The sequence below is a fragment of the Chionomys nivalis genome, chromosome 1 (assembly GCF_950005125.1).
Source record: "Chionomys nivalis chromosome 1, mChiNiv1.1, whole genome shotgun sequence".
In the NCBI taxonomy this organism is placed as follows: domain Eukaryota; kingdom Metazoa; phylum Chordata; class Mammalia; order Rodentia; family Cricetidae; genus Chionomys; species Chionomys nivalis.
Window position 1 is genome coordinate 101,883,515 of NC_080086.1, and position 13,873 is coordinate 101,897,387.

Sequence of the window (13,873 nt, forward strand, 5' to 3'; positions counted from 1 at the left end):
ACGAGGACGAAGGACACCCAGGTGAGGTGACACACACTGGTGAGGACTTTGGGGACCAGTAGAGCCACACAAGCGCATCACTCTGTTTTGTTTTGTGTTTTTTCCCCCTCTCGCATCTCACAACCTACAGAATCAAAGTGACCTTTCCCAACACCAGCTCAGCCTCCACCCAGGCTCCCATGCCCCACAGGCCCGGGAGATGCTCTACAGCAGTGGGTTCTCAACATTCCTGATGCTGCAACCTTGTATGACAAGTTCACATGCTGTGCTGACCGCCAACTATAAAGCTATTTTTGCTGCCATTTCATAACCGTATTTTTGTTAGCTAGTTTTGAGCCATAATGCAACATCTGATATTTCTGAGGGTCTTATGTGACCCTATGAAAGGGTCATTCAACCCCCCAAAGGGGTTGCGACCCACAGGTTGAGAGCTACTGCTCTAGACGGTAGCAATGAAGCCAGCTCTTTATCGGCGCCTCCAATCACTATGCTCTCTTACGGCCAACATAAAGATGCAGACCACTCTGACTCTGAGTCATAATTTAAATGTCCCCGGCTTTAGAAGAAAAATGGTGCCACTGTCTCTGTGTCCCCAAAGGCAAGCCACAGGATGTACCTCTAATTCCTCGGCAATGATGATAGAGATAACAGTTATTCCCAGGCGTTGATCGGTGTTAAGACCTCAGAAACCACATATACGTTGTGGGCAAGGAGTAGAACAGAGACACATGATGGTGAGGAGGAGCTGAGAACATAACGGGGGGGGGGAACCGAGGAGGAACACCTTCTCACTCCAGGGCCACTCTGCTACTGTTCCTCATCTCTCTCGGTGCTCCACATTAAGGACTGTGAGTTGGTGCTTATGTGACTGGAACAATGAGCGAGAAATGCCCGAATCTCTAAGCTGCGCTCTATTTAGAGAGCTGGCTAGTCAAGACGGTGGAAGGTGAAAATCCTTAATTCTGCCTTCCATCTCCTCTCCAGCCAGCAGGCTTTGTAGGAGGGGTGGAAACAAAGGTAGTCTGTCCGTCCATCTGTCCAGAGTTCAGTCCTGCCCTCTCCAGTCAGGTGGCCAGTCTCACCCCTGAAGTGCATGATAGCTGTGGCTCTCTCGTTTCCTAGAGATCTGGACTCAGGGACTTTTTAAAAATGTTGAATGTAGGATGAGTGAGACGGTTCACCAGGTATAGGCTCCTGATGATCTTAGGCCCAATCCCCACACCCCACGTGGTGGAAGAAGAAAGTCAGCTCTCTTAAGTTGTCCTTTGACTACCACACTCACACGCCAAGGCACATACATGTCAGGCCTGTACCACCTACACCCAAAATAAACATAAGAAACATCAGAATGGTCAGTATGGTTGGTGTGCATCATTGTCAACTTAGCCCTCTTCCATAGCCCCCTGGACTTCAGAGTTAGCACAGAACAAGCCACTAGCAGTATGCACCTGCTAAGCGATTAGTGGACCATACACAGTGCATATGGAAAACTGTTCACATATTTTAAATAACAGAATTTCAAAAGCTCTGCCAGTCCTACCTGCAGTGCTTGAATTTGAAGCTGATGAACCCTGGAAACTGAGAACCATGGCCCTGTCTTAGAATTGAGGGCACACTGTGTCCCCAGAACACCAAGGCTGGAGAAAGAAAGCCACTGTGTGATGTGGGATTCCCCTCTGTATGCTGTGAATACCACTGGTTAATAAAGAAACTGTCTTAGGCCTATGATAGGGTAGAGTAGAGCTGGGGGGGGGACTAAACTGAATGCTGTGAGAAGGGAGGCGGAGTCAGGGAGAAGCCATGTAACCCCGCAGGAGCCGGACTGAACTTTACCTGGTAAGTCACAGCCTCGTGGCAATATACAGATTACTAGAAATGGGTTAAATTAAGATATAAGAGTCAGTCAGAAATACACTTAAGGCCGGGCGGTGGTGGCGCACGCCTTTAATCCCAGCACTCGGGAGGCAGAGGCAGGCGGATCTCTGGGAGTTCGAGGCCAGCCTGGTCTACAAGAGCTAGTTCCGGGACGGGCACCAAAGCTACAGAGAAACCCTGTCTCGAAAAACAAAAAACAAACAAACAAAAAAAAAAACCAAAAAAAAAAAAATACACTTAAGCTATTGTCCAAACAGTATTGCAAATAATATGGTGTCTGAGTGATTATTTTGGGGCTGAGCAGTTGGGAACTAACTAGTGGTCTTCCTACAACAATCGCGCCACACAATGCTGCAGAAGATCAGAGGGCACCAAGATATGGCCTGTGTCAGAGAGGCTACTAGGACTGAGTTCAGCTCTCAAGAGCCAGGGAAAGAGGAACTTCCCAGATGTGGCAGTCATGCAGAATCGCAGAATCGGAGGTCTCTTCAAACCTTGTACCCACCCCCAGGTAGATCACATGATAGTTGCAGAGCATCTGAGCACTTTGCTCTACTGCACCTTGATTTCTTCATCCATTCAGAGCATGTGTATTCTCAACAGCCTGCAAAAACCTACTCAGTTTCAATTTTGAGCCCTAAAATTCTATGCCAAAATGACTATGAACAAAACCAGGCTTTGCTACGATGACCCTGATGAGACGTCTTGGACAATGACACCTTTACCTGGACAGAATCTTGTGTAGCCTAGGCTGGTCGCAAACTCCCTATGTAGCCAAGGGTAACTTTGAACTCCTGGTCCTCCAACATTCACCTCCCAAATGATGGGTTTACTCACAGGACTTCGGATACCTTCGGGACCCAGCTGTGAGGCTTGTTTCCAACTCTCCAGCGCCACCTACTGTGCACAAAGTATCCACCCTCACCACACGGAAGCTCCTTGTAATCTATGCTGACCCAGTTTAGACAAAGTTTCTGTGATTGATATACCTGGGAAAGGCTGATCCCTGCCCCCAAATAACCCCAAATAATATAGCATCCTGACTTCAGCTACTCTCAGACTGCACTATATTCTTAAGATTTCAGCGAAGGGTCAGACTTGTGTTCATCTCCGTAGCTTGGAATTTAACAAAAGGCATTTGAGCCAGGTCTCATCTGTAGAAAAGGAGCCTGACCAGGTCTTGTCCTACCATCCTCTGCGATCCAGTCCAGGCAGCCCTAGAGACCCATGTTCCTTGGAAGGAGTAAAGAAGGGGAAATGAGAGCAGGGGATCGCGGAGGAAGCATTTGAAGGGCACATACGAAGCTCTAAGCACTATTTGCTGATCGCCTCACAAAGCTGATGGCACAAAGTTTAACCCTGTTGTTTTTCCACCAGACTCAGTTGAAGGATTTGCTAGCATTGTGCATTCCCAACCCTTTCTCATCAGCCACATTTAGCAGGCAGATGAGCCCGAGAGAGGCAGGCAAAACCTATAAGATAATTCAGCCTGGAGCCCTAATTGTTTTGGGTCACACACACCTTACAATGCACTTGGCAACCTAATTCCTTCACCTGCACATACTGTGCACACATGCCCCTCTCCAAACAATGAGCCTAGCAACCTCAGAACTCCCTTGGCTTCTCCATCCACACCAGTAAACAATAGTATACTCCTCTGGCCCTAAAACAATCAAATTTAGATAGTTGCTATTCAACTGTATTCCCAGTGTATTCAGGTACGAAGAACAGAAGGGCCAATCTGGCCTGAACTGGTTTGGGGATGCATATGCAGTAAGGCAAAACTATGTCCATTTTAAACTATCTTATGCATATGCATAATTGGGCTGGGCATGATTAAAATTATATGCCTTATGGGAAGAAACATGCACAGTGGGAAAATGAACATCTGACCAATCGTAATAAGGATCCACCCACTATTCCACTTGGTAACCCGCCCCTTCTCCCTCCAGAGTCACGTGGCCCACTGTCAATCTTGGTAACGGATCCCTCTACCAGCTGCACTATCGCTTCTCCTCAAATGAAATTATCTTGTCCCTTTTACAAATGTGTGATCCCTTATGTTCAGTTCTTTCAGGAAGAGGTCCAGAGCCTGGAAACACTGGGCTCAGATCTACACTGACAGCAATGCAGGGACTTGTCAAAGCCCTCGAGTCTCTGCCATTGGAGAGTCACTCACTGCACTGCTTAGTCCCCACAGTAACTGAACTTGCAGATGAGGCCACCTGGGACCAGAATGACTCGCCAACCCCGCAAGGAAGCGCCAGAGCCACAGCAAGGAGGAGGAAACGGCACCAGGGTTTGGAGCCGCATATCCACGGAAAGTCAAAATGCTTACTCCACCAGGGATGTAGCAGTACACATGGGTTTTGTTTGTTTGTTTTTGCCTTGAACACATCAGTATTCGTTTTGACTGCCCAGGAGGCAGGGTACAGGTCTTATCCTAGAAGCCTTCCTGGGAGTCATTCTTAGCATGGAAAACAAGGAATATTAATTAACTCCCCGTAAGAGAGCGGCGGTCACCAGAATCCACAGGGAGGAGATGCGCTGAAGAAGAGCTTGCCCTTCCCATGGTCGACTGGAGTGTCAGAGAGAGAAGTACAGACACGCGCTGGTACCCGAGGACACGCGTGCTTTGCACACACACGGACAAAAGGGTTCCAGGAAGGCGTCTGATGAAACCTTTCAGGAAACGAAACAAAGGTATGGAGGGGCTGGGGTTTATATACTGAGTACAGCTAAACAAACCACCGTCTCCAGAAAAGGGGGATAGCTCAGAGGGAGGCTTGGCACCCGTGTATCTAGTCTTACAGTCTCTTAAACATTTCAGTGATGCTGGGTTAGGAGAGAAAGCATGTGGCCAAGACGATGTCATGAATTAGTTCTTCAGATCATCTCAACCCCTTGGCATGTAAATATACAAAACATCTATGACATCATAGGTAAAATAAAAAAGAGATAGGCTTAAACAGGGTGCTTTCAGACACCAAAGACAGATAAGACATGTAGAGAGAGGGCCAGCAAGATGGTTTAGTGGGTGAAAGTGCTTGCTGCCAATTCTGACGACCTGAGTTCAACTCCTGACTCTGCATGAGTGCCATGACACATGAATCCCCCCCAACAAATACGTAGTTTTCAAAACAAGTAAATATAAAAAATTGAATGTGGTTGATTCACAGGCCCACTTTCTATGACTCCAGCTACAGCAGATTCAGTGCTTTCTTTGGGCCTCCACGGGCACCAAGTACACACGTGGTATACAGACAAACATGCAGGCAAAACACCCATCCACAAGAAATAATAAATCAAAAGCTGAACTAAATGTATTTTATAAGAGTTTTTCATCTACTTGTGGGTATGTGCGTGTGCCCAGTACACACGGGAGAGCAGAGGACGACTTTCAGGAGCCTGTTCTCTCCACCTGAGGCCCAGAGACTGAACTGAGGTCGTCAGCCTGGCGATAGGGAACCCCATCTGCTGGTCCATCCCACTGGCCCCCAATAGTCAATTTATCCCTCCCTCCCTCTTTCTCTGTCTCGGTGTGTATCCGTCTGTTTCCCTGTCTCTGTCTCTCTCTACCACACACACACTCACCACTGATTCTGGGAAGCATCAGCAAATCACACAAAATATAATACTGACATTACAGATCTCAAGAACTCTGGTGTGACTAGATGAACATTTTCAACCCTGTCCAGGGGTCCCTACTAGAGCCGTAAGAAAACAGGGGTGCCTGGTACCCCAGACATTCAGATTCTATATCATCTGGCAGTTCTGTGAGCAATCCTGTTTGTCCAGTGCTGGCATGAGCAGAAGGCACCCATGAGGCTGGAAGACAATGTCCAGCTCTGAGTAGAAATCGAGATGACCAAGCAGGCCCCAGCCATAGTCAACACTCACGACTCCATTGTCCCCTCAATTCTCCTTCCACCTGTAAGTTTCTGGAGATGGGATCCCTGAAGAAGTCATTCTCCTGCTTCTTCTCACATACGCACCCCCATCTAGCCATCACCCCGAAGCTAGAATCAGATGGAAAATTACCATCACCTCAGCGACATCATATCTCTAATTCAGGCTGGAGAACTAGAGTCCTTGAAAGTCAGGCCCCATCCGCACGTGCAGAGAGAAGCAGGGAACAGCATCTGTGGTGGAGTGAGCAGGGTCTTTGGACACAGGTGACCACCCTGGAAACATCCTCCTAATAAACCTCTCTCAGGTCCTCTATGTGAGCTGTCTGACCGGAAGCTCACTGTAGGATTATTGCTTTTCTTTTTTTTAACATTTTATTTACAGCTCCATGATGGATGTATGCTGGGGGCTGAGGTCAGAAGACAACTTCCAAGAGTAGGTCTCCCCTTCCACCATGTGAGCCCCTGGGAAACAAACACAGATCATCACGCATGACAGCCAGCACCTTGATGCATGAAGCCATCTTGCCTGGCCCCACTATGAAACTCTTAAACAGTTCTAGAGCAAAATATGGAAAATGCAGAAATGATCCCTGACGTGAAAGCTTACACAGCAATGACTATAAACCTAGACGTTGGGGACTACGGGCCACCAGACCCTGAATTTCTGGTAAACAACTTGTTTTCCTCTGCCCTGAGTAGCCTGCAGCTGCTCTGAGCACGAGACCCTGATGGCAGGGGAGTGGGTTCTGATGAGTCTGCAGCAGAAAGATCCTGAGAGCTAGGGCGGGGCCAGAGCCCTAAATAAGGTGCCCCTATGCACAATAAAGTGGGCATTCTTGTCTCAAGGATGTCCCCATGGACCCGTCTTTTCCTGTCTCTGCCTGTGCGGTTTTAAATTTTCAGCCTAGTTTCCATAGCACGTAGCAAGTAGAGCGCGGAACGGAACCGGTGTAGTTTCACACCTAGACATATCACTTTACAGCACTTTGGATTATCAAAAACCCAAGAATGCCTCCTGTTTGCAAAATGCTCATTTCCAGGTTGACTGCTTGGCCTGGCCCTGACTCACTTTCTTTTGCTCCGTGTGCTGACACCACGGGCATGTCTAACTGGAGAGAAGCTAGACACTTGATCTCATGGCACCCCACTGTCCACTGCAAAGTGTCTATCAGATGGCTATTAATAAACTCAGTTTCTCCTCAGGTCAAACCAGGTAAAGCACCAGCTAGCCAGGCCCCCCTCCCCCACCCTGGCCATTTTTGAACTTCTGTAAATTTAAACCATCTCATTCTCAGAAATTTAAACCATCTCATTCTCAGATGAAGAGAATTTGTTCAAGAAGTTGGATAAAACCCTTCTTTTGTTAGCTGGAGATGTTTTATGTGTTAATTCACTTGCCATTGGTTGCTGCTGGCCACCCCTCATGGGAGAAGGGATGAGTTCCCTGGGAGACACCTGGACTGAGCATCTTGTCTGATGTCACAAACATCATTTGGCTCTCAGCCCTTACGGCCCCCTCGGTCAGTGTGCCACAGCACACAACTCTAAAAACTCAACGGCAGCTCTACCGTGACCTTTTTGATAAAAGCATCCATCATGAGCTGCCACCTGATAAGCAACCAAAGCAAACAAAATGCCTCTACAGGCTTGCCTACAGCCCAAGCCTGTGGAGGCATTTTCTGAACTGAGGTTCCCTCCTCTCTGATGATGCTGGCGTGGGTCAAGTTGACGTAAAACCAGCCAGGACAGTCCTCAAGCTAAAGACTGAGCATTTAATACATAAATGTGTGTGGGACACTTCTTATTCAACCCACACCAGTCTCCCAGGATACAAAGCGCATTCTCTCATAATAAGCATTGACGTTCCCCAAGAGAGCTCAGTAGGCAGCATCACATCAACACGCACACGACACGGCTCTGTCTTATTTTCTTCTTTTATGGTGCAATGCTAGAAACCATGGCACAACCACACAACTGAGTCACTTCAGTCCTTTTTGCAAAAAGGAAAAAAAAAGATGTGAAGAGACATCAACATTGGTCGTTGGTTCAGCGGATGCACCTGCTGAATCAGCATTGTTCTTGGCACTGGAGGCTGAAGCACCGGCGACTGGCAGGGACCCACCTGAAGTTCACACACATTACAGGTCTTGTGGAACTCTTCCACCTATTCATACTCCCCCCACCCCCACAACTCATCCTGATACATTTTTCATGAGAAAAAAAAATTTCTGCAACTTCAAAAAATATGTTAGTAACAATAAGACTCTTGACCAGCCTCCCCTCACGCGCCCTTGGCGTAAGCTAGAATAGCAGATTCCTAAGCCCCGTGCTCTCTGTTTTGTTTTGGTTTGGTTTGTTCTTGAGACAACACCTCGGTATGTAGCCAGGACTGGCCTTAAGCTTTTGATCCTTCTACTCCAGCTTCCCAAGTGCTGGGGTTATAGGCCTGCACCACCACACCCCAGTTATAAAGACCAAAAATCCCGAGATCCTGAGAACCTAAAAGTAGTTGTATAAAGGACGGTAGCTTGGTTTATAGACAGCAGAGCTGGAATTTCAATTCGGGGACCGTGAGTTCCAAAGCCTGGGTATCCTGAGGGCTCTCTAGACCAGTGGTTCTCAACCTGTGGGTCCTGACCCCTTCAGGGGTCAAACGATCCTTTTACAGGAATCACCGAAGACCATTTGGAAACACAGATATTTACATTATGAGTCATAACAGTAGCAAAATTACAGCTATGAAGTGGCAATGACAATAATCTCATGGTTGAGGCTCACCACAGCTTGAGGAACTGCATTAACTAGGCATAGCATTAGGAAGGATGAGAACTACTTTTTTTTTCTGCGTGCAGTATCAGGGTACCGCGTGCAGGGGACGCTCAAGACTCTCATGCTCACCTGATACTGGCCAGTGTGGGCCCTAGATGCCAGGAGCAGGAATCATCGTAAAAGGCTGTCACCAAATACCCCCCCTCCCCGTTCCCACCTCTCTGCACAGTGCTTCCGACCCTCCCCCAACCACACCCATCCAAGGGCAAAAGCTCTCAGATCAGGGGAGCAGGGGGCATAAGCACTCAGCCTGCACAGCTCTGAGGAGATTCAGACCCTGTTTCTGAGTCCCAGAGATCCTTGAAGAAAGCAACCCAAGAAAGCCTAGTCCCTGTCCCGCTATCTGGGAGTGGAGGCAACACCCTAGAGGCAGGCATGCTCTGTAGTCTCTCTGCAATCCTATCCTGTTGAACCTACAGGATCTGAAGAAGCAGGCTGAGCCCGGGGTCCTGGAGGGTCGCCTCCCTGGAGACACAGCGAATACCTCTGAAGAAAAGGACATGGTTCAGTCAAGGTGTAGCTAGGATGCAAGGTGATCACAGAGCCAAGGAGTGGCTGGGGCCAACTATAGGTCCCATCTGGATGAAGCCTGCACTCGGGTAGATGACAAGAGACATGGCTCCATGTGTGTATGTCCTACTGAGAGTGTTCTATAGACCCAACACCTAGGTGAATGTTATTATATAATATATAATTTATAAATATAATTTTATATAGTTTATAACATAAAATTATATATGTGTATGTATTTACACACACATACACACGAGTCTAATGTATCACAGCTTGACCTTCAGCTAACTGTGTAGTCAATAATGGCCTTCAACTCTTGATCCTTCTCCTCTCTACCTCCCCAGTACTGGGATTACATACATGCACCACCACTACGCCTTGTTTTATGCAATACTTGGGATCAAACCCAGGGCTTTGTATATGCTAGGCAAATATTCTATGAACAACATGAGCTACATGCTCAGCCCTGAAACAAAAAAAAATAAAATTTAGATTTATTCATTTTATGTTATCTGTGAGGACTTGACTTGCATGGATATATGTGCATCACGTGCATGCTTGACGACCAAGGAGTTCAGAAGAAAACATCAGATGCCATGGAACTGGAGTAATGGTGGGTGATTGTAAATCACCGTGTGGGTGCCGGGAACTGAACCTGGGTCCCCTGTAAGAACAACAAGTGCTTTTAACCCCTGACCACCTCTCCAGGCCCCCAGTTCGAAATTTGATTTTTTGTCTCTATTACATTTACAGCCCGTAGCCCCAGGCCACCCCGCCCAGTTTTAGTGCTGGTGTTAAGGACGATGGCTGTGTATGGAAATCTCATGAGTCTTTTATCATCAGATAATAGAAACATCGCTTTACAAATGGGGACCCTGAGGCTCTAGCAAGCTAAACCTGCACACACCAGAGCTGGCTTATGAACCTGGACCTTCTGGCTCCTGTACCTTGACATTTTGGGTCTCATATTTGGCCCCTGACTGCTTGCTGTCTTTCAGAGGCTGAGTGCCTGGCCAAAATGAATGTCACAGTGCACGTCCCAACTAGGAGAGGGAAAAAAATCCCTGAGAGCAGACTACTTGGGTAGGGAACACTCTGTACTTGCAAGTGTTTGCCTATGCTCAAACTCACCTCCCAGCCCAGTGGGTTCCATCCCTGTTGGCTGTCTATTGAAATCCTACCCCTCCTCTGCCTGGCTCTTAAGCCAGCTTCTCACAGGAGCCTTCCCGGCCCCCTGGGCAGGCACAATCCCTCCTGAACTGTGCCTCAAGTACTCTGGCTGGCAGGCTGCCGCCTGCCCACCCACAGTTGGCCTGACCTCCTTTAGTGACCAGGCTTTGCATCTCCCCACCCTGCTGGGCTCTGCCGGTACTCAGGAATCAGAACTGAAACCCAGGCCCTGAAACAGAGTCCAGAAACTCCATGAATGTCTGTAGCCAGCGCTGCAGGTGGGTGGTGCCAACCGAGCAGGTGCCTCCAGGGCTTGTGCCGCTGCCAGCTGCCCTTTTCCCAGCCCCATGGTGGCTGAGTTGCTTTAACTCTTCCCAGAAGCCAGACAGCTGAGCCCGGTCCCCTGGCCAGAGCAGCTGCAGCTCCCCGTCTCCCCTGTGTGCTCACCAGATCATCGGAAACCTTGCACAAGCGCTCTTGGTCTCATCAATCCGTTTGGGCTTCTGCTTCAGTTTCTGGACTTGTTCCCAGTTCCTCTGCATTACTAAAGCCACGACCCTGGGCACTCCCTTATTCCAAGACCTGATGTCCCACCATCAGAGGGAGACATTGATTTCACTGGGCCTGCTGGTCCAGAACACTAGCATACAACAGGTCAGATTCTTCCAGAAGACAGAGGTCTGAGCCATGGTCCCAAGATCCCAGAAAACTCAACCTTAGAGTCGACCACCCCCCTGTAGGGAGCCAATAGCAGGAAGATGGACTCTTATCATCCCTCACTGTCCCTGCCTCCCCACAGCCTCTCTTGCTCTGAGAACAAACAAGAGAAGCCAGACTATGGTGGGAAAGAGGACAGCCTCTGCCTGTTCAGTTTCTTCAGTGAATGAGCATTTATCTAGCCCATGGGACAGTGGGGAAAGTGGCAGAATAAAGGGGCACAGAGCGTGGATTTCAAGCCCTTTTGTCCCTTTCTTATAAAGAGCAGTCAAAGAAAGAAGCTCAGCCTCTGCTTGCAATGCCCTTAGGGCTTTCTCTCACAGCCTTTGTGTTCCACACAGTCAAAGCATAAGAGGTGGCAGCGTGGGGTCTGGAGGGGTTGGCGCAGTTGGGGAGGCAACACAGTCAATGTGAAAACTCACGTGAAAAATCCTACAAGTGGCGGCGCATGCTGTAAACACAATTGTGGAAGCAGAGACATGGAATAACAGGGCTTGTTGGTTGGTCAGCCTAGCCTACACGGCAAGTCCCAGACCAAAGGGACGCCCTGTCTGAAAACAACAAGGTGGATGACACCTGAGGAATAACGCCTGAGGTTGACCTCTGACCTAACCACACATACACCTACCTTAGCACACATGTGCCACTCCCACCTCACATACACACACACATACCTAACTACACACGTGGCACACGTGTATGGTGTGGGTGGCACGTGTGTTAGGTAGGTTTGTGTGTGAGATGGGGTGGCATAACACACACATACCCCTACGTAACTACACGTGTGTGCCACCTACACCTCACACACACATGCAAAAGCACACCCACAAGCAGAACACAGATATCCAATCAGAGCTTCCTCAGGTTACAGAGTCAATGGGCATTGACTTGGGGGGCAGACAGAGTCTACACCGGTCCCAGATTCACCGTCAGCTTCCTTAGATGCCTGCTACCTAGGCTGGCCTCAATCAACACATGACAGTGAAGCCTGTACCTCAGGACACCAGAGAGTCAGTCGTGGTGGACACCAATGCATCTGGTGGGCATCCAGCACCGCCCACAAAGGAAGAGGAATTTACATCTCAACTCATTCAGGTGAGGATGGCTGCTACATTTAAGTGACATTCTGGACTTAAAGGTGGAAAAAAAGCTACATTAATCCCCGACTAACCCCAAAACAGCTCACTTAATCAGATTGTGACTGTGATTCACCAGAGGGGCATTCTCAATGGGTCGTGTCACTCCTGTCCCCAGGGCTAGGCCTGCGATAACACTTTCACAAGCATGGGTCCTTTCGGGAAATATCTGCCTGTGGAGCTAAGTGATGAATGGGGACAGACTAGGAGCAGAATCCAGAACCACCCCCACTTGGGTTCCCATCACTGCCCTGCAGCCTATCCCTCCACAGCATCCCCTCGTGGACCACCCGCCCTGCAGCCTATCCCTCTACAGCATCCCCTCGTGGACCACCCGCCCTGCAGCCTATCCCTCTACAGCATCCCCTCGTGGACCACCCTCCCTGAAGATGAACTGCCAGGTGCCAGGGGCTCTGCACCACCAGCATCCAGAAGGCATCTTCCTGAGGATGCAGAATAGCACATGCTCTGTACTCTCAGAGCCCTCTCTGCTGGTGGTCCAGTCCCTGCATTCAGGGTCCCGACATAGTAGCATGTGGGTCAGGGGTATAACCTGCACCCAAACCTACTGGCCTTTTCAGGAACAGTGAGGCCCGAATTTTAGCCCCAGTCCTATCCTCAATACTCAGTGCTACTTGGGGTGATCTCAGCTCCCCACTTTGGGTTTGGGGGTCTTCAGTGAACATACCACATCTGAACAACCTCCCCTTTTCCTGGACTTTGAATGGGGTCTGAAACAGGCAAGCCAGAAGAACCGAGAGCTTCAGAGTCCTAGGAGACCACGTCAAATATGGTGCGGTAAATGACCAGGCCAGACGCAAGGCATTCTCCTGCTTCCACCTTCCTCCCTGAGGAGGCAGGGACCTGAGAACACCCTTGGTCAAAGCACACCCCGAGCATTTTCCATCCAGGGCAAAGAAACCAGGTTTTAAGCCCTGAGTCATTGCCAACAGCTTCTAGAGAAGCCTCCGTGAGAGCCCTGGGGTGGGAGCTCGCAGGTCACTTGGCTGGATACTGTGAAGGGAGACCCTCCCAAGGATCCTCTAGACACAGCAATGCACTGCTGAGCCTGGAGGCAGAGGTCGGTTCTACCAGCAGCCACATGCAGCCTTACCCACGACCATGCCGAATCCACAGAGTTCTTGTCCTGGGGCGGCTCCCACTTGGAGCTGCAGATCCGATCCTGTTCTGCCATGGCTAGACCCTGCAGAGATTGGAGAGAAATGACCCTCCGGGACACCAGCTCAGGAGCTGGAGGCTGGGCCTGGCACACCGGAGTAGGCAAAACTGCTTCCCTTTACTGAGCTTGGGCCAAGTCACAAGGCCCCAGCAAAGAGCAGGGTGTTGAATTGCAAATCCTTTCCCACCTGGGGACTGGCTGACAAACAAGAGCCAGGATGCAAAGATACCAGAAAATGCCAGTTTCTGACCAGTTTGTGTGAGGCAACAGAGGAGGGCCAGCTGGCATATCAGGGTGCTTCAGATCCACCACGTCCACTCCTGCCCGTGAGACTTAGCTCAGGAGTAAGAACGAGAAACGGAGCAACCTCCAAAGCTGACAAGTCCTAAGACAGACTGGAGATTGAAACCCACATGGGATTCCCAGAGGAATCTGATGAGAGGAAGCACTGGCAGAGAGGCCACCCATCAGGCCCCTTCCTGACTGAGTGCAGCCAATGGCGCTTTCAAGAGACTGATGTCCACAGTCGGGGAGACGACTCG

The 13,873-nt window shown here is 49.3% G+C and overlaps 1 protein-coding gene across 7 annotated transcripts in view; it reads right to left on the reverse strand.

Annotated features, from left to right (window-relative positions):
• The window catches only part of Lpin1 (lipin 1), a 107,534-nt gene extending 94,148 nt beyond the window's left edge, over positions 1–13,386 (reverse strand). For 4 of the 7 annotated variants that reach the window (XM_057768304.1, XM_057768332.1, XM_057768296.1 and 1 more), the window contains exon 1: positions 13,266–13,386. In XM_057768304.1, coding sequence (XP_057624287.1) covers positions 13,266–13,346 — 81 coding nt within the window. In that variant the 5' untranslated portion in view covers positions 13,347–13,386. The remainder of the gene's footprint in view (positions 1–13,265) is intronic. The other 3 variants (XM_057768351.1, XM_057768324.1, XM_057768314.1) reach the window with 1 other exon arrangement.
• Positions 13,387–13,873: the final 487 nt, after the last annotated feature.